This window comes from Notolepis coatsorum (assembly GCF_963971535.1).
Source record: "Notolepis coatsorum genome assembly, chromosome: 12".
In the NCBI taxonomy this organism is placed as follows: Eukaryota; Metazoa; Chordata; class Actinopteri; order Aulopiformes; family Paralepididae; genus Notolepis; species Notolepis coatsorum.
In genome coordinates, this window is record NC_140176.1 from 18,638,302 (window position 1) to 18,661,888 (window position 23,587).

Below are 23,587 nucleotides of genomic sequence, written 5' to 3' on the forward strand. Positions count from 1 at the left end.
TCATAAATTAAGCTCATCTATGAATTGTAACTAGGCCTTAAAAATGGTTGATGTGAGGTATATGAGGCAGTATTCCAGAATATTACTTGTCTCACTTTTTAGTGTGAGGTATATGAGACAGTATTCCAGAATATTACTCGTCTCACTTTTTAGCGTGAAGACATGCTAGTGCCTTTGGGGGTAATGAAATAAAGATAAGATAATTAAGTCGTGCTAGTGCTCCTAACATTTTCAGTAGGTAGCAAAAATCGTGTCTGGAGCCCTGTGTGATGTACATGGAAACATGCTCAATGTTATCAATTCCAAATGCATTCTTTTCTGATCCAACGGTTTTCAACACCGAGCCTCACCCCGAGAGGCGGCTCATCTCCCGGCCGGCCAGCACGATCCTGCCCAGGGCCTGGGACATCCGGAGCAGCATGCGTCCACTCTGGTAGTAGTCCTGCAGGTCACACAGGTAGGGCCAGAGTCAGCTCGCGCCAACCCAATAAATGCCTTAAGAAATGCCTCATTGAAAATCAGCATTGTCAACACTGATGTGTGCGTGTGCAGTGTGTGGATATTGTGCGTTTTTGTCTTATGCCTGGGCCATCTAATCTGTCATGATGTGCTCCGTCCTTGTGGCCATGACTGTATTGTGCCCTGTATCCCTATCTTATGTCCTACTATGTGCTTTTGTTTTTATTGTAATGTAATTTATCTCGTTTGTATTTTTATTTTTTGCTAACTCTTTTTTTACATAGGATTTTAGCCTGTACCTTCTGGCAGGGGGACTACCAATGGAAATGAGCCTTATTGGAAAAGATTTGGTGCATTTATGTTTTTAAAATGTTTATTAATGTACACTGTCCCCCTTGAACAAATAAAGTAAACCTAACTTAACAAAAGATCTCCCATTTCAAAGCATTATTGAGTGAAAGCTCAACTATTTAACAAATTATGACTACTTAATAATTGTTTCATACAGGATAAAACACTGAGAAGCACACATTTAATATATGTGATGAAATATATATTTGTATCCACAACTCAAGCGTTTTCATTTAACCATCAGCGGGGAAATGGCTATCTATCTATCTATCTATCTATCTATATATCTATCTATCTATCCACAACATCTTGTGGGTATTGATTGAGGGGCGCAATATAAATAAATGTATCGTATCAAAATTCAGAGGTGTAGTGACAGGGCAAACTTGTAAAGGAGCGGAATAGTTCCTGCTTGTGCCATCAGCCTGCCTCTGTAGCAAAGATCCAACCTTTGAATACAGAGAAGCAAGTAGTTCTCAGGTTTCTTCTAATGCGGTGCTGTGACACAGTTTCAGCCAGAGAGCTTTTGTACACCTTCTGTTTCTCAATAGGTGCGTAGCAAAGGGGAAACTAAACAGGATCTTGACAAAGACACAAAAGAATTTCAGCACACGCTGTCTTCACTGTACGAGATGCCAGATGAAGGTCTCGTGACCGAAACATTGCATCAACTTGATCCGGCATAGGGTCTAGTTTAAAATGGTACATTTGTGACAAACATAGGGTGAAAACAGAGTTGTTATGTCTCATGGATTCAAGGATGGGAAACCATTGAGGGCTGAAATAAATGGTGTGTGTGTGTGCTCTGACCTCCAGCAGCTCAGCCGTTGTGCTCTGGAGGTGTCGTGGGTCGGACAGGTTGAGGAAGGGCCGACTGACGACCAGGTAGCCCACCACCGTGGCCAGGTCTGGGGGGGGGGGGGGGGGGGGGGGCATAACAGTAGATTAGCAGGGGAACGAGAACCTGCAACAGTTACAATCCACATTCAAAGCGAAGATGGTAGATCCACTTACACTTGGCGATCATGCTGTCCACAAAACCCATAGAGAAACGGAAGTAGATGAAATTATGCAAATGGTCGACCTGTTGTGGAGATAGGACAGAAATATTCATATTATGAAGCTGCTTATATCATGACAGGTTCATTAGTACACACTTTAAAAAAAAATTACATTTTTTTTACATTGACAAAATATGTAATAAATAATTGTAAATAAAAATCACCAACCAATTTCTGGAACGTCGTGTGAATGGTCTGTTTTTCCCTTTTGTTCCCATTGTAGAAGGCAATCTCCTCACTGGAAAATAAAATGTTAAATTGTATTTGAATGCAATATATATATATACGTTTATGGTAGGAATTACGAGACATACAGTATAATCTATTCTACAGTTTTGAAAAAACAAACAATTGTCCTCCCAATTCCGCATTCGATCCGTCATCTCGTCAAAAATCAGCAGTGTTACCTTACCTCTATCTAAAGTCATCTACAAGTGAGCTAGTGACCACTGCTGTCCCTGACATCAGCGGTGTTACCTCCATCTAAAGTCATCTACAAGTGAGCTAGTGACCACTGCTGTCCCTGACATCAGCGGTGTTACCTCCATCTAAAGTCATCTACAAGTGAGCTACTGCTGTCCCTGACCGTCAACACCACCATTCCTCCCAAGTGTCAGGCTCCTCATTCACTTCCATTCATTTTGAGGACCATGTCTAAATATTATACTTCTTCGGTCTCCAAAATGAATGGAAGTGAATGAGGAGCCTGACACCTGGGAGAGATGGTGGTGTTGACAGCGGATGACAGGGGCAGCAGTGGTCACTAGCTTACTTGTAGATCACTTTACATAAAGGTAAGACCGGTGAAACTTGACATGTTTTACTATCCATTTAAGACTATTCGTTTTGGGCCAATGAACAACACTGATAATCCATGTTTTAGAGATATTCAACATTCTTCTATATGATTCTTGGAATTGGATTTTAGGTCATGGGGAAATACTCTGGTACAGTATCCTATTTAAGCACAGCTATCAACCCGATTTCCAACACTGGTATCATTCCTAACAGATGTTTTTTTTGTCGCTACCTGTTGGTGATGAGGCGCGAGTTGACGTAGCGGTACTCGCCCTCGTAGCGCTGCTCGATCACAGTCATCTTCCCGATAGGCCTTCTCAGTCTGGTCAGGAACAGACCCGAGATCAGCAGGTAGGTCATCATACAGGCTGGGCCCTGTGTGAGGGGAGGGGACATTACATCCTGCTTTAGCACCAATGACACAAACCACACTGCAGTATGCTGTTCAACAAGCAAAAAAACATCCAGACAAATGGCGCAACTAGCTCTATTTTTTATGTATGCATTACATAATATACAAATATCTATAATGAACTGCAGAGGGTTAGGTCAAAACTCTAATTATTGCAAGTTCACATTGTGTTTTCGAAGGGATACAAATTAAGGCTGTCAAAGTTATCGCGTTATTAACGAGTTAACGCAAAATTCTTTTAACAGCAAATGTATTTTTACGAGAGATTAACGGGCTGTTTATAGGGTCGATACTCTCATTGATACTATGTTTGTTTCTGACTCAAAGTGTGAGAGAGAGAGAGTTCATTATAGAGTTTTGTATATAATGTAATTCATACAAAGCTCGTCAGTAGAGCTACGGTGCAACAAATGTTATGTGTAGTGCATAACGTTTGCGCTACAGTGCAATTGCAACCAGAGAACGCCTGTAAGTGAGCATCATTTGCAAAGTATAGCAGTTCTTATGTGGCGTGGGAAGAAGACCCTGCAAGACACCACTGAGTTAATGTTTGTGAATGACACAAAACACTGGGGCAGGACTTAACATCAGGTGAGACTTGATTTGATAACAGCCATGTGGAGAGAGTGCGTTTGATGCAGTGATCAGACCGAGGGGAAGCTGCTCACCTGGGCACCGATGGCACTCGTCAGCTTGTAGATGTACAATCCAATGTCCAGGAGAGGCTGCAGGACAGACAACACACACGTTTCAGTTCAAGACCCAAATCTTTGTACGTTATATAGAAAAGTGTCGGCATGCCCCAATGGGAGGATGGGGGTTATCTTACCCTAATGAGTTAGAGAAGTGTCTGCGTGTCCTAAAGAGAGGACCGGCGTTATCCTACTCTAATGTTTTGACAATGATCTATTTTATGCTGAAATACAGGTACTTCATTATTCCACATCAGGCTTGAGTGTGAAGAAGCAGCTATTCTAGTCTACAGGTGTACAGTAATTAATTATATTCAGTTAATTCATGAACCATACGTATTGTTATTACCTGCATTACTTGTACCCCTTTCTTACTCTCTGCATTGCTTTTATTCTGTAAATTATATTCTCCTTTTATGCCTATTGTAGCAATACATGTAAATGTGAGTGTTGCTTTAAGAGAGCTGTTCAGGTTTTTTTGTTTTTGGCGGAGTAACAGAAAAGAGAAGGAGAGCTCATTTAAGTTTTGCAAAGTAAGTATCCAGCCGACGTTGCGGATACCATTACCTGGCCGCGCGCCGTAATTGTGTATCGGCATAGAGAAATACCCACAACGAAGTTATAATGGATCTCCCTTTGGCTTTCTTGTAGCTAAGCTAATCAAGGAGTAGATAACAAGTGTGGTTATACTGGCACCCAACATGTGGATATTGTGACATTACTGGACCCTGGTAGGATATATAATAACTTGGAACTGTTTACCGGACACACTGCCCCTCTTGAACTCAAGCTTGGAGAATCAACTCAAGCTTGGAGAAACAAGCGTACTCCTGTATCTAATGTAGCAGGGGACTAATATAAATCTACTACAGACTACCTACTCACCATTTCTACAGATTGTCCACAGATCTATTTTACTGCTGTGAAGCACTTTGAGCTGCAATTCTTGTATGAAAGGTGCTTTACAAATCAAATGTATTATTATTATTAATTATTATTATTATTATTATTATTATTATTATTATTATTATTATTATTATTATTATTATTTCCATGGCCTAGTAAAGTTCAATCAATATTTGATAACATGAGCTACTCTCTCCCAAAGCCAGAAACCAGATAAGTAAGACTCAAACTGGTGATGTCATCAGGTATAGTCTGGCGCTACTCCATTGACAATGAATGAGAGACAAATCTTGGAGCCACAGATAAAACATTTTGTAATAACCAAATGAGCTTTATTCTATAGTAGTGTTCTCAGTTCTGAAACAGAAAATGTATCTGTATACACAGAAGATTTCCCTGGGTGCTCGCAGTGTCATCTCTACCATCTCTCCCAATTTATATGTGTATCTATAATGTGTATGTCACTGAATTTCCCCGTGAGGGATTAATAAAAGATATCCTTCCTTATAATGAAGCTCTAGACTTTAGTCTAGTTTGAGTTTTAGCACTCTAGTTTTGGGATTTGGAGAGTTGTTCTTGTTCACCAATATGATTGGACTATCTTAGACCATAGGAATAACATGTACAGTATGAATTCTTCAATTGGCCGTATTAAAGGATTTTTATATATACCGTACATACAAATCTGTAGAAATAATTACACATATACAGTAATTTCACCAATTTGTTTTGGGCCAATCTGAGGTGCATAATGTGACTGCAGATCTAAGATGTGATGATGGCGAGAGAAAGGACCTTGCTGAGGTTGGAGTACAGGTCCACCACACTGTTGCAGAACCTCTCCACATCCTGGGTGAGCAGCTGGTCGGCGTTGGCTATCCGGTTGTCCAGGTTCCCCATCTTATAGTACGTGTAGCCTCTGAGGAGTGCAGAACCAGCGTCAGGATTCACATGGTATAATTGGGGTACTTTCAAGGTTCTCGCTGGTTTTTCCTAAATATCATGCCAATGTTTTTTAGTTTGACGGTATAACAGTATTTTGTTTTCCAGTAAAAATTACAATGTGATACGACATATTTTTATGTCTATAATTCGTCGATGACGTCGACCATGAAATTTCTCCGATCTGCATATTCATGACAGACACATCATATCATTATGCGCCGTCTTTGCAGTGGAAATGGCAGACGTTTAAAGCCATAACCTGTGCAACATGTCATCTAACTAGTGCGCAATGAATGATCAAGTTCAAAATATAAATAACTTCTTAAAACCACTGTTTGTGATTCTGCCTAAAGCCAGGACTCGACAGTGCGCATTACACGCTCATTTGATAAGTTTGTTTTTTGACGTCTGATTCCAGAGCTATTTTATCAATATCGACAAAAGGAAGATATTGATTTACATATATATAATGTATATATAATTTATTTAATTTATAATCTTATCTTGTGTGCTGGCACAAGCAATAATAGTGTGAAGTGGAGAGATAACACATAATAACACATGGAGATATACTAAAAAAGCGATTTATCATTTTTGACTAGTAGAAATCTCTCTCGGCTGGTAGTTTAAATCTAAAGCCAAAAAGTTATGTTTCCTGTTTTTCAGCATTTAGCTACAATTGTATGTAATGATAAACAATGTCATAGTAACTGGTAGGTGTTATATTATCAAGAGAATAAAGTAGGTATAATGAGTCAATATAGATAACGAGCAGTAATGGCATGTAGGTTACTCACCCTACTCATGTAGAGTAGGCATCCACACCACACACATTTAAACTAGGGATGCACCAATCCAACTTTTTCAGTCCCGATACCTGGGCTTTGAGTATCGGCCGATACAGAGTACCGATCCCCATTGTTCAATTAATAAACTGTATGCCTCACTATGTGGAAGAGACTGGGATCATTCTTTTGTGCAAGGCAACATCAGCAACACATATTTTATTCATCATTATATTATATTAGAATAAAAAAAGAATATATATATATATATATATATATATCAGATATATATATTTTTTTTACCGATACCTGATTCAGCTATTTTAGTCATATCGGGGCCGATATCCAATATCAATATAGGAGCATCCCTAATTTAAACGACCTGAAACGGTCATCATCTTCCGTCTCTCCAGCGTCAGGTGAAAGTTCTTACTTGAGGTACTCGTCGTAGAGGTGCTTGGTAAGCCTCTCCCGGCACCTCAGCTTCAGCTCATTCAGACCCAACTTCAGGAAGTTGTTGACCAAGGCTATCTGGAATGGGCCAGCCAGTCACACATAAACGCACACACAAACGCACACAAATACAGAATATGTACACATGTCCCTCTCTTTGCCTCAGCAAATAAAGCCATGGTCTATTTTCTAAATACAATGTTATACATGTTGTCTCTAATAATGCCTGGATTATAATATACATTTTTTTAATACTTCTTTCTTGTTTTATACAAAAGAAGAACAAATCAAATAATTGACAGTATCATGCAAATCAGAAAATTAAGGCAATTACAGGCTAACATAACTCCACCAATTAACATTCACTTCACAGTGACAGACCACTCATGTTAGCGTAATCATGCAAAAATAAACCGTCCAATGAATGTATGAGAATATTCAATGAATCAAGACAATAGAGTCAAGTTCAGCGGATGATGAGGAATTACGGTCGAAGATAAGAGTTGTTAATAAATTGAGGGGCTACAGTGGCATTTTGAATTGTAGGTATTTTTCTTTGTGCCAGGCCTTAAGCTAGCATATAAGCACTTCAGCTCAATGAAAGACAGTGTGCTAGCATCGGTAGCATTTTCAATGGAAGTCAAGGGGGCCATGCAACTGGCGGCCCCCCTTGATTCCAATGAGGAATAATACTGACAACAGCGAAGCAGGGCTTGCGACCAAAAAGGTGGCTGGTTTGACTCCGCCAGGGAAATCTGGATGGCTGAGGGGAGTGAATAACCCCCCCCCCCCCCCCCCCCCCCGCCTGCCATCAACAACTAAAGGTTATTGTCTGAAGTGCCCTTGAGCAAGGCACTGCTCAGTGACGACCAGTAAAATACACTGGTTGTACTGGGCAGTTCCCAGGAGTGAATGTGTGTAACAGGGTGTTGCCTAAAAGGATGCTCAGCAAATCACTATATAGAGGGTTACACATAATATAGACCACCCCCCACGCCCTCCTCACTGTAATAATTCTGGTGAAGAAAAATAACTGTATATATATATATTATATATATATAATCATTCAAAATGCCAAGGCAATCAAATTAGAATATTAGTATGAGTGTGTGAATCATCAGGCCTCCTCTGACAATCTGTTCCTGTGTCTTTGGTCCTGTGACTGACTAGGCCTCCTACAGACAACACTACTGACCACAGACTAAAGAATTACTAAGAGGGTGTGGCAACATTTTTAAGAACAACAACAACAGCAAAAATTAAAAACAGACTTACAAGTGGCATGAATTTGATAAAGCTGAACAAGTAGATCTTGAACTCTTTAGTGGAGCGACCGATAATTGCACTGCAAACCACAACATGCACAAGGATGAGTCAAACATGATCAAGGGGGGTTTAAGGGAAGTTTAAAGTAGCAAACATTCCAGTCAACCAACAACAGCCTCCAGTAGCAAACATTCCGGTCAACCAACAGCCTCCAGTAGCAAACATTCCGGTCAACCAACAACCTCCAGTAGCAAACATTCCGGTCAACCAACAACCAACAACATTCCAGTCAACCAACAACCTCCAGTAGCAAACATTCCGGTCAACCAACAACCAACAACATTCCAGTCAACCAACAACAACAACATTCCGGTCAACCAACAACCTCCAGTAGCAAACATTCCAGTCAACCAACAGCCTCCAGTAGCAAACATTCCAGTCAACCAACAACCTCCAGTATCAAACATTCCGGTCAACCAACAACCAACAACATTCCAGTCAACCAACAACAACAACATTCCAGTCAACCAACAACCTCCAGTAGCAAACATTCCGGTCAACCAACAACCTCCAGTAGCAAACATTCCAGTCAACCAACAACAACAACATTCCAGTCAACCAACAACAGCCTCCAGTAGCAAACATTCCAGTCAACCAACAGCCTCCAGTAGCAAACATTCCAGTCAACCAACAACAACAACAACAACATTCCAGTCAACCAACAGCCTCCAGTAGCAAATATTCCAGTCAACCAACAACAACATTCCAGTCAACCAACAACAGCCTCCAGTAGCAAACATTCCAGTCCTAAATATTTCCAGGCCTGGTAAACACATTTAAAAATGCCATGACTTTTCCTGGATTTTCATGACCATGACCGAACCCCGTTTGTTCTGGGTGCCAAATTTGTCCCATTTTGTAAAATGTCATCACAAGCAGATTGGCTTGATGGCGAAGCTGGCTAACATTAAAGGATAAGGCCAATGTCATTTTTTTTTTTTTTTTTATCTTTTTTCCCCCTCCTTTTTCCTCCGATTTTCTCCCATCCCAATGTTAGTCGTTATGCCAATTCCCAATCCCCTTCCTGGTCGCTGTGCACCAACCCCCCACAGTCGGTCTGGGAGAGTGGAGGCTACCACGTGCTTCCTCCGACACACTTCCAGCCGATCAACCGCTTCTTTTCACCTGGCAGCGCAGATTCTCACTGAGAGGGCGTAACGTGTGGAAGGATCACACTATCCCACTTAGGTCCGACTCCTATCCGCTCTTAGCAGGCGCCCCGACCAAACTGTAAGAGTCGCCGTTTACAACGACCCGGACCCACCCCGCCAGCTTCTCCCACCCTCTAATACTGCCAATTGTATTAGTGTGAACGGCCAGCCAAGCTGGTGACAACCCCGGAGCTGTGAGCTGGATTCGAACAGGCGAATCTAGCCGCTCCGGGGTTGGTGACGAACGCAATCTCCGCTACGCCACCTGACCGCCCTTAGGCCAGTGTCATTTTATAAAATGTCTCTTATTGTCAACATAGCCTACAAGAAGACCAAAACCTACAATATATTTCTCCTACTTACAAGCATGGTCCATCTAATAAAAACTAGATCATAGCCAGAAGATTAATTGTATTTTATGTAGGCCTATTTGATGCATGTTATGTATGAGAACCTTTATCACTTTAGGTTTTTAACATCTTGGCCAGGGACTACAGATGATATCTAGCCTTCTGGCTAATTTACATTTATTGTTGATTAATATGCACCGTCCCTTTTGAAAATAAACTTAAAGCCCCCGGTTTTTAATGATAACACATTATGACTGGAAATATGCGTTTGTCAGCTGTATTTAATGATTGTAGCATACAATGGGAACGTATGGCTTCCTAGTCGAGAGCTCCTAAGGGGAGGACAGTAGGAAGAATACGGAGAGTAAAATAAATGCATTGTGGGTTTTGGTCTTTTCGTAGGCTAGGTTAACAAGAAAATAATTTAATTACACTGGCCTTATTCTTTAACAACCTTGGCCCACCTAGCACCATGTGCAAAACACACAATACTAACTTTAACAGCTGATATTTGCATTGCAAAATTGTAACTGAACAAAAATGTACACTAGAATCAGCATAATATGTCAAATCATTTTCCAATGTATTGTTTTTGTTTGTCAGCTTGATAATGTTACGCACGGCTGGGCCGGCAAATCAAGTCAATGTTGTGCCTGAATAAATATTGATGACGTATGCCGAGATGGAACAAAGTTTGTAACCAGAACAAATGTTCCATCACAATTCTACTGTAAATGCAAGAGACACTTGTAGGTCCATTTGTCCTGTAGGAGTAGCAGTGGGGGAAATGACAAAGAATAAAGACAAACTTATCCGACAAAACAATCTCCTAGACATGTAGGCGTTCTTGTGTTGAAGCAAGACAGAGGGAGGGCAGAGGAGTCCTGACTTGATCATAGAGATGATCACCACCACCACCACCTCAATTTACCTATTCAGATATGTTATTCTCAGATCTGTGATGGTCTGCCAATGTACAGCCTCGATTTGGCACTGAATGGGAGAACAACTTGTGTGGAACTTCGCATCATTTTAAATTTTAAAATGTAAAAGTATTGTTTAAAACTGGCTCTAAACAGTGTTGTAAACTGCTAGAGTGGAAACATATTGGTTTGAAAGTGATTCCATATCAACTCCTGAATAAGTCTCAACTTTTTAAGAGTCACATTGATAGGCTTAAAGGAACACGCCAACATTTTGGGAAATTAGCTTAGCGTCTTCTCCAGAGAGAGACAAGAAGATACCGGTAGATACCAGTTTCCTCTCTGTGCATCCAGTAGAAAGCTATCTGGCTGCATGTTAGCCTAGCTTAGCACAATGAATGGAAGCGGAAATGGCATTGGCCAACTAACACCTCTCCCGAAGGCTAACCGGCCATGTCCGCTTCCATTCATTGTGCTAAGTTAGGCTAACATGCAGCCAGATAGCCTTCAACTAAAGACAGAGACCGAGACTCTCGTTACGCGTGACGTAAGTAAGCGCACACTGCGTTCCGAGAGAGAGAGAGAAAGACTCTTCACTGCGACCCCAAAAAACGGTGACGCTGCACGGTCTACCCGCCAAAGTGGCTGGTAAGAGTGACGGAGTTACACGCCACTGCCGAATTCTACCCGCATTTGGCGGGTGTTAATGTCAAGCCCTGGATATAACCCTTCAAGCCAAACAAAAGCCCAACAGACTGTGGCGAATAGTTAACTCCACATCATTTGATGTTTAAAAAAAAAAAAAAAACAGTTTGTCACGTTACATCCAAACCAGAAACCACCTGTGGAAACGGTCCCCGTCAACTTTGCCAATTCATTGTAGTATCATGGTGCTGTACATCACATAGTCCTCCCTCTTGTTTCTAATAGGAGTGAATTCGATCTAATCCAAGACAGAACATTCATAGGGCATGAGAATAACATATCTGAAATGGTAAATTGGATGACATTCCTCAATGTACGTTATTGTTGCTTAGTTTACCGCCCTTTAGAGACTCATAAATCCATTGGCATGAGAATAACCATAAGTTAATGTTATGGCACACTGGCCTGGAAAGCAAAGTAAATGTTAATGGTTCAGTAACACACACACCAATCCAAGAAACTAAAAGAAAAATACAATGAAATTGAAACGTTAAAAAACCACAGTGTTATTGGTTTAACAGGTTGGTTTTCCAAGTCGATAGAAAACCGTGTGATGGAAAGTTACCCCGGGTATGACAGCAATGTAGGAGTAAAAGTGCTTCTTGAATAGATTGATATCTCTGCTTATGATACCGCTGTGGAGAATCAAAACAATGTATCAATGTCTGCAGAGGGATGCAATATGTAGGGTGGAGAATCAAAACAATGTATCAATGTCTGTAGAGGGGTATAATATGTAGGGTGGAGAATCAAAATAATGTATCAATGTCTGTAGAGGGGTATAATATGTAGGGTGGAGAATCAAAACAATGCATCAATGTCTGCAGAGGGGTATACTATGTAGGGTGGAGAATCAAAACAATGTAGCAATGTCTGCAGAGGGGTATACTATGTAGGGTGGAGAATAAAAACAATGTAGCAATGTCTGCACAGGGATACAATATGTAGGGATGCACTGATGTCACTGCCGATACCCATCCCGAATCTGTAATGTCGTCAAACAGCGACCTCTAGGAGACCCAAGAGTTGCGCTTGGTATTTTCTTTTCGATGTGTGGGTTAGACTCATTTCACTGGGAATTTCTACTAAAAAAACTAAATGGTTTAAACAAAGCGCAGTACCAAGAGGGGCTCTTTTGCCTAGAGGTTGCCGTTCTACGACATCACAGATTCTACATTTAAGTATTGGCCGATAGAGAGGAGATCTGATCCATTACCTTGACTGAAGAGTCAATGCACACTTTATAATTACTGTATTGTGTTGTTTCATGTAAAAGAAAAAAGGAAATGTTTTTAAAATTTGACCACAAAAAAAATAGTCCATGTAAACACAAACGGCTCTTGGTTTTGGTCTAATAGTTAAAACACAATAACCAATATTGACATCTGTGCATCTCTAATTAAATGCGACCCCCCCCCCCCCCCCCACACACACACACATACACACCATAGACAGCTCAATAAACAAACCATTATCACTGTATGTGATCAATATCAGCTGAACCACGATATACTGATACTGTAGGTTCCGACTGTATGAGCCTAAACATTAGAAAAGACTTGACTCTATAACACAGATTGTTATTTTTAAAACACCAGACGCCCGCCAAACAGTTTGTACAATTTCTCCTTCAGTTTCTTTTAAAATGGCTATTTAGTGTTTGGTTAATGTGTGGCTAGCGGTGGCCTTTCAGAAAGAACGCCAACAAGTCATTTTAGGGGAAACTGAGGGAGAAAGGGAGAAATTTTCCTCCCACATTGTCACACGTATATAAGAATATATAATACGTGTATATAAGACTGAAATTATAAATGTCATGGTGTCCATTTAAAGGGGCAACAATGCAGATTTATTTTGAACATAATCCCACACACATCCAAAAACTTGAAACACTTTTGCACACATTCATTTAGTTTGACAGTTAGAGAGAGTAAATGACAATGAGAGTAAAGATATGGCCACCAGTGTCATCAAGGGCATTGAATCCTTGTGTTGTGTTAATTACAGCTCAGTGAAATTATATGGTAGCAGTCCCTATAAGACAAGGTAGGGCTGGGCTATAAAACGATAACGATAATTTGTGTGACCTGCAACAGGGCAGTTTTAAAACCAGAGACAGTGGACATACTTGTCTTTCTTACCTGCAACTTAAAGTAATGGCTTTGCTTGTCCAAATGACAATACTGACCAAATTGAGATTTATTTTTCTCTTACAGTTTGAAACCGTCTGTACACAGTAGGCTATGTGTGCGAGCAGAGCTAGTCTCCAGTCGCGAGTCACGGTGCACATGTGCGGTGGTTTGTCCACCAAAAAAGCACCAAAAGATAGAAAAGAAACTAGCAGAGCCAGAACTGTTCAACTCCCCTGGAGCCACAGCCAGCAGAGAAACTGGTTTACTTTAGCTTTCAAACCAGCTGCAGCCTGAGAACTGGAGTGTGTGAGGGGCTGTAACACTAAAGATGGCGGCAACGACAAATAATTGCTGCAAAATAAAACACACCTCTGTTGTTTAAAAATAAAATGCTAAATAAATAATTTTTAATACTTATAACAATATAGATAATTATCGATATCGAGTGATATATGATATAACATTATCATATCGTTATCGTGATATCATTTTTGGCCATATGGACCAGCCCTAAGACAAGGTATTGCTATTTATTTTATGGTGCTGTAATTAATAAAACACAAGGATTCAATGTCCCCGATGACATCACTGGTGGCCATATTCAAACTAATTTACTCTCAATAACTGTCAAAACTAAATTTATGTGTGAAAAACTGTTTAGAGTGTGAATGAATCAGCACTGTTCTTTGGTGGAATTCCCCTTTTAACAGTACAGCTCAGTGCCTGCATGACAGCTGGTGACTGACATGCTAGATCTACATTATAAATCAGTCTACATGATATTCGTATTAATATTCATGTCAGGGGCGGTAGGCTTGCAGGTGTAAATGTGCTGTGCTCGGTTCCGTCAGACCCAAAACACGACAAGGATAAATATGCATCACAAGAACCAGTAATAATGAAAATATGAATTTCTGAGTTCACATATTATACTTGGGATATATGCAGTAGTGCATTTCTGGACTCCAAACAGAGAAGCCATCTCCCCTAATGATTCCCTCTCTGCGTGCGCCTGCCTAAGTGAACCGGCTTCTGACCTTTCAATCATGGTGCCGTTCTGGATCATCCACACGTCACAGTAGGTCCTGGTCACCAGCATGGCGGCGATGAAGAGGAGGTAGCCGGTCTGTAGTGATGATGACAACAACACAGAGGTAACAGATGGTTAGTGGAATCAAGAGAAGCCCCTCCCTCTTAGGCTCTACAAGATATAATATAAAACCTTATTATTATCCTAATTATAACATTACTATTAACACTTTAACTGCCGAAAACGCCGGAACTCGTCATTCCCCGCCATGCTAAAGTTGCCGAGGACGCCGTAACTCGTCTTTGATATCAATATTTCAAAAATCTGTGATCGAAATCATATTTCCCCTCCGCAGCCTTGACACACAGTGCTGATCTCCTCTCAACCCTCTAGCGGTTCAAGAGCGCCATCTGGTGGCCGATCGGCAGATCGAAACCGGATGTCAACCTTTGAACCGGCAGGACTCACTCCATATGGGGTCCGGGCACTCGCTAATGTTAGAGAGACTCCGTCTTCACACAGTGAACATCGATCGGTGGAAATAACTCGAAAAAACAACATGATTTGGACGTATATACTATTATACAACCTGGAAATAGATCGGGCATTTCAACATCCCATAATCGAAAACTGTCTACTCCACGCTGATCGCCCAACGGCCCGAGGAGACTGGGGTGAGTTTTAGCGTGTAGTATTACCGTGTTCGATATAAACTGCTATGATGAACATATGACCCACATTAGATGAATGGTATAATGTTGCCCACGGAATTATAAACGCCCCCTCGCCCATCCGGTCAACATCAGATGACGTGTAGTAAATTCTAGAAGTACGTCCAGTTGAAATTTTTGATCTCGCACAGATTCCTACCAAACTGTATTTGATCATCAATATAATGCATTTGGGGCTATAAATCACGTTCTGGAGAAAGCTGCAGAAAGAGATGAAAACATACTTATACTTTAGACCATATTTTAGTATGAATATGTGAATGAAAAAGTTTAACGTTGCTACACCATGAACAATACATATAGGACATTGAATGGGCCCTAATAATGGCAATCTAGCAATAGAATTTAAAAAGTTATAGCCCTGCAAAGAAGGGGAACTTCTCCATGTTAAATAGAGCTGGCAAGGCATGGTATATCATGAATTTAACCTTGGGCAATCAAAGTGTTAAAATCGTGACAAAAAAAGAATATATATATATATATATAAAACTATGCAACTTTTGTAACCTTTTGTTTTTGCAAAATTATGTACTGAATTGTGTTTTTTTGTTGTTAATAATGTAAGTGTAGGCAATTATAAGCTTCGGCTTCAGCCTACACCTTTTCGGTCATTTTCTTTCTTTTTATAAACGTTCTACTACTGTACATTGCTTTGTAAAAGAAGACCGAAACTAAAATCATTCATTCGTTCAAGTATGTTTTCCTGGGAAGAGGATCTTCTCCTGAATATGTTACACACCAGTCATAATAAAACTGGGAATCAAGGTTTTTCTCCGATGCCTAAACTGTTGGGTTGGCGTGTTCTGTTCTTTTATTTTGAACACATAAAAGATTGTGATTCTTTTTGCGTGCATGTATTTTGCCCTTTGAGGAAGGCCCAAGGTTAGACATTTTCTCACACTTGTCTTGCATACTTAAAAAAAACAATGTTGTTCCTCCAGTCCAACACAGTGCAAACAACAATAGACAATCAAACAATATAAGATCAGGTCATATCAAAACAATCAATCAAATAGAGGATCCACTCATAAAGCACTCAGAAAAGTAGTTAACCTCTTAAGCCCTAGCCATATTTTCAGAAAATTCGTACATACCCAAGTAAATGGAAGATTGCTCCACTTCTACAAGGCCCATTTGCATGTTATTGGTATCTAGGGACATCTATGGACCTCGGATAATGTATTCCCAGTGTCAGCAATACTGTGTCTGTTACTACTCCCCCACTACTACACAGTGAATAACACCATGCTAACATTGACCAAAAGTGGTAACATTGCCACTGAGCTCATCAATCACTCAGATCAAGTGTACTAAAAATCTAAGCAAATGAACAAAGGGCAGATGATTTACAGTTTTTTTTTGTAGATACAGTACTGAATTTAGATTTATCTGGCCTATAAATGACCTTATTATGGCCGAGCCGCCGAGTCATACATCTATGGATCGGGCCAAATGTTTCCAATGGCAGAGTTAAATCTGGATTTAGTACCACCAGGCGCCCATTACAGGGCAGCAAAGACGGTGAATGAAATCTACTGCAAGTACAGTTACTTTTGTTATTTTTGTATAATAATGTCCATAGCTCCGCCATTTCTTTTAAGATTTCTTTTTATAGCATTTATTGCTTTTCATGGTCAGACATGACCGACAGATGAGGAGAGGATGAACGGGAGAAGAGGCGGGGAAGACATGCGACAAATGGTCACCGGGAGCGGGAAGCGAACCCGGGACGCGTGTACCACTTCCGCAACGGATTTGATTTCCGGGGTTGCCCTCTGATTGGCCGCGACGGACCCTGATGTAAACAAGACGAAAGTATTTTTCTGATCTTCATCCTCTTAGCAGTGGTTTGTATTGAGCTGTACTGTATTGTACCCATTCTGCAATCTGTTAATAAAGGTTTCAATCAATCAATCCCGAGGACGAGGGTGATTCACTCAGAAAAGTAGTTCTCAGTGGCGGTTTTCAGCTGGTGATTTAAGTTTATTATTTTGGCTGCTCATCGACCTTCCTAGACACTGAAAAACTGTGTCTGTAAGACCATCCACCTTGCGGTGTTGTGAACAGGTTATTAATAGCGAAGCCATGATGTTCCCAATGGCGCATCAGCAGCACAACTTGTGCATTTTTAGACATCACTATAAAGGCACATCCATCTTCAATCATTACTTAAAATAACTTAAACTAGCAGTATTATTCACTGTCCATATACTAGGCAATTTGCAATAGAAATATATAACCAAATCAATCATGAGTTATAAGGATAGTTTTTTAATGAAAGTGTATACTATTCATATGATTCACAAAACGTATTTTTATGAACATTATCTTTGCACACAGAAAGGTTAACTTACTGCACTCTTAACATTGAGATCTGCATTTATCAATAGAAAATATGTGCTTGCAGGATTCTTTAAATCTAAAAAATGCAAACGGAAAATAAACAAGTCGCTTTGGATAAAAGCGTCAGCTAAATTACTAAATGTATTTTGAGATCCTGCTATAAAAGGTTTATATTCTGTTGTATGGTCTTTAATTAAAATCCAGAATATCCTTCTAACAATGTAATTTAGGGTATTATGTAAATAATAGTAAGCATCTAAAAAGTACTAGAAATGAGAATATTGTCATTTAGGTTTTTAGTAAACTTTCCTGATATTGGGTTTGAATTGGACGTGGTTATGTTCAGACATTTATTACAGAAATTACACAATTCCATGTACCAATTATAAAAAGCACTGCCTCTGGCAGAAATGGTAGTATAGCAAAGCTAATGATAACCTTTATTGATGTATGCGAATGGAAAATGTTAGCGCCATTAACACCATAATCTGGAAGGCATAATTAAAGGAACACGCCAACATTTTGGGAAATTAGCTTACCGTCTTCTCCAGAGAGAGACAAGATAGATAGATACCAGTTTCCTCTCTATGCGTTCAGTAGAAAGCTATCTGGCTACACGTTAGCCTAGCTTAGCACAATGAATGGAAGCGGACATGGCCGGTTAGCCTTCGGGAGAGGTGTTAGTTGGACAATGCCTAGGCTAACCACCGGCCATGTCCGCTTCCATTCATTGTGCTAAGCTAGGCTAACGTGTAGCCAGATAGCTTTCTACTGAACACACAGAGAGGAAACTGATATCTATCTTCTTGTCTCTCTCTGGAGAAGACAAGCCATTGAACCCCTCGTGAGCAGGTTGAAAGTGGCGGCATCCCACTTCAACAAATCTACCACCGACAGCTACCTCCTCCAGGAGAAACAACAACTTTTGGGCTTGAAAACTGAGAAGCTGATTAATGACTGTCCGACACAATGGAACATTACATTTGACATGATCGGCGGGGCATCATAGCAGCACGCACCTGTGTCTGCTGTGATCTCCGAGAAAATAATGGAGCTGACCCACAAGTGAATTGTCACTCATGGAAAAGGTGAGCACTATGTATGAAATGCCTATCACACTTAATGTGCAACAATAGATATTTGAATGGTTCAAACCTATGTGTTTTTTTTAGAAGGGGTGTCATATTTGGCCAATTTTGACAGCCCTAATGATGAGGCACATGATGTAATACACACATGATGTACCTAATGATGAGGCACACCCATCTCCCATGGCTTCACGTCTACTGAGGTCAGTGCAATTTTGCCTTCAAAATAAGAGAGAAAGTTCCTTTTTTCCCCTTCTTTTATATAAAATATTAACTATGAGTCCCAATAAATAAAAGGAACCTCAAGTTTAATGTTAGAATGAAAAGGGACCAGGTGTGGTATTATTTTTAAATGTGGCCATTGTCAAAGCTCAAATATTTTTTAAATATATGTGGGGGTCTAAATGTTTCCAATTACCCAATGGGGGCGTGACTGAAAAACCTGTTCTACTGTATCGTTAAAAGTAAATTGCTGTTTATCCCTTGGTCAAGGTGGTTTCGGTCAAATAACAATCTCTCCCCACCTCTCTCTCATTCACTAAAAGAAAGCTCAGAGGAGGACTGATGCGCTGATGGTGTCAAACCAACTGAGCCAGTATCTCTCAATTGCTTTGGTCCTTGAACAAAAAGGTTTGCAAATCTTATGCGGATAAGAAAATAAGAGAATATACAGGGAACCTGCTCAACCGGACAAAACAGGCAGTACCGCTCATTGTTTTGTTTAGATAATACTGATTGTTAAGTGAGACCTGGATAACGCCAGATACCAGATATGTGGTAGAGGCACTGGTCTTCTGACCTCTCCCTCATGGACTACAAGCTTAATAGCACTACCTGATCTTTCCCTCTCCTCTCTCTCGAATATCATGCGGCATCTGCATCTAGTCCATTCAATCTCACCATTGTTATTCTCTGTAAAAAGTATGCAATGATACACAAGTACACACACCTTTACTCTTGAGATCTCTCTGCAGATCTAGACAAGGCCAGTTTGAATCACCTGCCAGCAATACTAATGACAGGTCAATGGTCAGTCTCAAGGTTACATAGCTTATCTAACATACTTGTGACATACTAGAAAGTTAGAACCTATAACTATGTCTAGCTCTTTCTATTTCATTCATATCATTTTAGCTACTGTTCATATTGTACATATCTCGCAGTCCTGTATATTGTGTCCTATATGTTACTTTTGTGTCTAGATCTTTTTATTTTTTTTATATACACACCGTGGGAATGGGGCAACGCAATATAAATGTTCTGTATGTCTTGCACAAATGTAAAACTGACAATAAAGTTGACTTTGACTATTGGCAAAGACCGCCACGTGTTCACGCCTTTCATATCATATGTGTATAATGATACGATCATAAATCAGTACTCTTTATCAATGAGTGGCTACAGAAGAGCAACGTCATAACAGTGACTGGTGACTGTGTCTGTCGGTGATTGATTGAATTGATTGAAAACTTTATTAACAGATTGCAGAATGGGTACAATACAGTACAGCTCAATACACACAATTGTTAAGGGGATGCAGACCAGAGAAAGACTTTCGTCTTGTTTACATCAGGGTCCCCCATTTTCAATTCATCAGGACATATATGACATACATGACATACAGATAGTCAGTACAGGTGTGGCCCACTGACTGTACCTCCTTGCAGAGGAACTGGGGCACCATGATCCGCACGATGCGGCCGATTCGGAGGAAGAAGAGCTTGTCCACCGCCGCCCGATCCTTCTTGCCATCTTTCTGTTCATCTTTCTGTTGTGAGCAGAATGAATGAATGAATTATTTTATTTAGAATGTTTACAAATAAATAAATAATTTTTCACAAATAAACAAACGAAAAGGATAGGTTTGAAGCCGAAGGCTTATAGAGCAACCTACCCCTAATTCAAAAAAACAAATTCAAAAAAGTTAGTTTTCAAAATATAACTAAAAATTAAAAATAAATCAACAAAAAACTATCCAGAAAAGAACAAAAAAAGTTAAAGTTTGCAAGATAAAACAAACAAAAAATCAACAATCAACAAAAAAAACTAAAAGAACATAAGCCAACATAGGAAAAATCAAAAATTCATCTGCAATACCAGAGTTTCATGGTAGAAAAAAAAGAAAAGAAAAAAAGATTGTAGGTTACATTTTACTATAAGATTCTGTTGTGAGCAGAGTGAACAGAAAGCCATCAGAGATGCCGCAGGTGGCCTGGCGCGATGCCACATACTACAAGTAAACAGCTGGATAACTGGTTACGTTGTGATTTAAAAAAAAAATGAAAGCACATTAAAGAGTAGGGCTGCCCCAAACATATGGGAATTGTATACCTGCAAAGATAATGATGGATCAGCAACAAATGTACTTTTAAGAAAAAGTTTAAAAATACTGTTATGAATAATGAAATACAGTTGAGTTACTGGTTTATTTAGTTAGTATTGTATTTGTGTTTTTTTTTGGTGAGATTTTTAAAGATATTGAGAATGTACTTAGGCTAAAGTGTTTATGTTTTTATTTTGTATTACTGTAATGAAATGTACTGTAATGTTGTAAGTTATGTGTTCGGGCCCCAGGAATAATAGTCTTTCACCCATGGGTGTAGAGTAGACTAATGGGGATCCATAAAATAAACAAATAAACCTGGTTTCGTCTGTCGACCCGAGACTTTGTTAGTTGATTTCTATGCTTATTCACATGCTTCACATTCTTCTACAATACTGCCTGAAGAAAACGTTTTTTTAAAGATTTGTCAATGAAATAAACGAATCGATCAGTCGGAAAACCCTATGACTATAAGTTGGCTCCTTTCTTCAGTCAAGGATGGCCCTATTAAACAGGAGTTATCGAGCTTGAAACTCAATTTCTACTTACGTCGTTGGACGCCTGCTCTGAGCCTCCCTTTTTACTGCAACGAGAGAAGATAATTTCAGTTAGAGTCAGATCAACATTAAACCCACAACGATGACCTCAAATGCAATAAATAAAACATCCTGCCACCTTAGCTAAATCAATACCACTGACAGGCTCAGCACAGTAACTTAAGAAGTGCAAGAAAAGATCCCTCAAGTTACTGACGTGTGCTTTTGCAGGTAGTCAGAAGAAGTGGCAAATGCAGGATTTGTTACCCCCCTCACTGGCACTGTACTGTCTATCTGTATGTCGTCTCTGTATGTATGTGATATATGTTATGATGAATTGAAAATGGGGGACCCTGATATAAACAAGACGAAAGTCTTTCTCTGGTCTGCATCCCCTTAACAATTGTATGTATTGAGCCGTACTGTACCCATTCTGCAATCTGTTAATAAAGTTTTCAATCAATCAATCAAACTGCCCCCCAACCCAAGGCCATTCTTATTATAAAGACCTCCATTGTTTTCAAACGGGGGGGAAGAGATTTGTGCTTATCAGGAAGGTGACCTGATATACCACACGATATTAACCAGTTTCCAAAAACAGAATATATGACTTTTCAGGACTTTCACGCTATTATTATTATTGTTACTACTATCGATGTTTCCTCGATCACCACCACACTGTAACTACACACCTGTCAAAGTAGGAGGCTAGCTAGCCGAGGGGCAGCTAGCTAGCGTTAGCTCAGTTAGCCCTAATGAAGCATCGCTTCAGTTCAGACACTAACTCGACATAATAACCCCGGTTCTGTCGTGGTTCAAAACAAAAAGGCTCGACTCTGTTTTTTTTTATTGTTTTTTTTATCAGTGACATACCTGTTCAATCTAGCCGCCCGTCTTCGCTTCAGCAGGTATAGGAGGAGAAGTACACCGCCGGCTATGGAGGAGTTCTTAGCTGTCAGGTATTTACTGACGGCCGCCATGTTTCCTACAGAAGGACCGGTGAGTGACAGCAGCGAGGTGCACCCTGGGAGGCGGAGGACAAGGTCTCTTGGCAAGTAGGGTGCAAAAAAAAATCTAGTTTTTTTCCTAATCTAATATTTATTGGGGTATATGACACATGCGCAGTTACAGTTTGGCCGCGTTTGCATCGTTTTTCTTTTGGTCCCTTATATTATAATTCCACCAGCAGCGCGATCTGAGCATGCACTATACCCCCATTCCCCATTGGATGGCTGACTGGTGACTGTAAGCCTACATTTATAGGGATGGCTAGCGTGACGTCATCATGCTCCTCTTGGGTCTTGGGGGGAGGGGGGGGGGGACGACGACGACGACGACAGATATCGCAGCAGCTCCACCTAGTGGCCCAACTGTTCCAAGTTTCAAGTTCAAGTTTCTTAATTAGTTGTCATACAAAATACAGTTACTTTTATTATGAAATGCTTGTTCCTGTTCTAAATGCGTGTTCCTGTTCTGCTCCTCCTGAGAGTGTGCTAGATAAAAAATAAAATATCTGGTCGTCAATTGTTGGTCAAACTGCAAACCTATGACCAAAAATCTGTGACTAGTCATAGACCTCTCGCAGTCACGTGTGAAAATGTTATGTTTAACTTTAAATTGTATGACTTTTCCTAGAGTGACCGCAACATTCGAAATAGGGAAATATTGCCGTTATTCATATTTCCATGGAAGCTGTACAACACCACCAGGGTACAAAGATGGTCTTCAGGTAATTTCTGACCCAGCAGTTAAAATCACAGACCCCTATTTCCCTAGCCCTCTTGACTTGTGAAGCCACCTTGGGTTTCTTGAAAGGCGCTATATAAATTGTATTTATTATTATTATTATTATTATTATTATTATTATTATTATTATTATTATTATTATTATTATTATTATTATTATTATTAGAAGACAGACCAACAGCATACATGTTTTTTATTAGGCAAGATTGTTTAATTATTTACCATTTTGTGTAAATTGGGTGCATACATGTGATTGTTCTGAATAATAAACAAATGTTCTACTCCACAATTCTTGTTTCATTATTATTCAAATAAAACCATATATATGATGGAATAAGGGA

The 23,587-nt window shown here is 39.9% G+C and overlaps 1 protein-coding gene across 2 annotated transcripts in view; it reads right to left on the minus strand.

Moving 5' to 3' along the window:
• The window catches only part of abcd3a (ATP-binding cassette, sub-family D (ALD), member 3a), a 33,842-nt gene extending 11,348 nt beyond the window's left edge, over nucleotides 1-22,494 (minus strand). The window contains exons 1-13 of one of the 2 annotated variants that reach the window (XM_084326092.1): nucleotides 22,374-22,494; nucleotides 21,514-21,547; nucleotides 20,299-20,397; nucleotides 14,487-14,575; nucleotides 8,138-8,207; nucleotides 6,843-6,940; nucleotides 5,475-5,598; nucleotides 3,750-3,806; nucleotides 2,902-3,044; nucleotides 2,040-2,109; nucleotides 1,825-1,894; nucleotides 1,621-1,718; nucleotides 351-442 (exon numbers count right to left, since the gene is read on the minus strand). In XM_084326092.1, coding sequence (XP_084182218.1) covers nucleotides 351-442; nucleotides 1,621-1,718; nucleotides 1,825-1,894; nucleotides 2,040-2,109; nucleotides 2,902-3,044; nucleotides 3,750-3,806; nucleotides 5,475-5,598; nucleotides 6,843-6,940; nucleotides 8,138-8,207; nucleotides 14,487-14,575; nucleotides 20,299-20,397; nucleotides 21,514-21,547; nucleotides 22,374-22,480 — 1,151 coding nt within the window. In that variant the 5' untranslated portion in view covers nucleotides 22,481-22,494. Of the gene's footprint in view, nucleotides 1-350; nucleotides 443-1,620; nucleotides 1,719-1,824; nucleotides 1,895-2,039; nucleotides 2,110-2,901; nucleotides 3,045-3,749; nucleotides 3,807-5,474; nucleotides 5,599-6,842; nucleotides 6,941-8,137; nucleotides 8,208-11,882; nucleotides 11,953-14,486; nucleotides 14,576-20,298; nucleotides 20,398-21,513; nucleotides 21,548-22,373 lie in introns of both variants that reach the window. The other variant, XM_084326093.1, reaches the window with a different exon arrangement.
• Nucleotides 22,495-23,587: the final 1,093 nt, after the last annotated feature.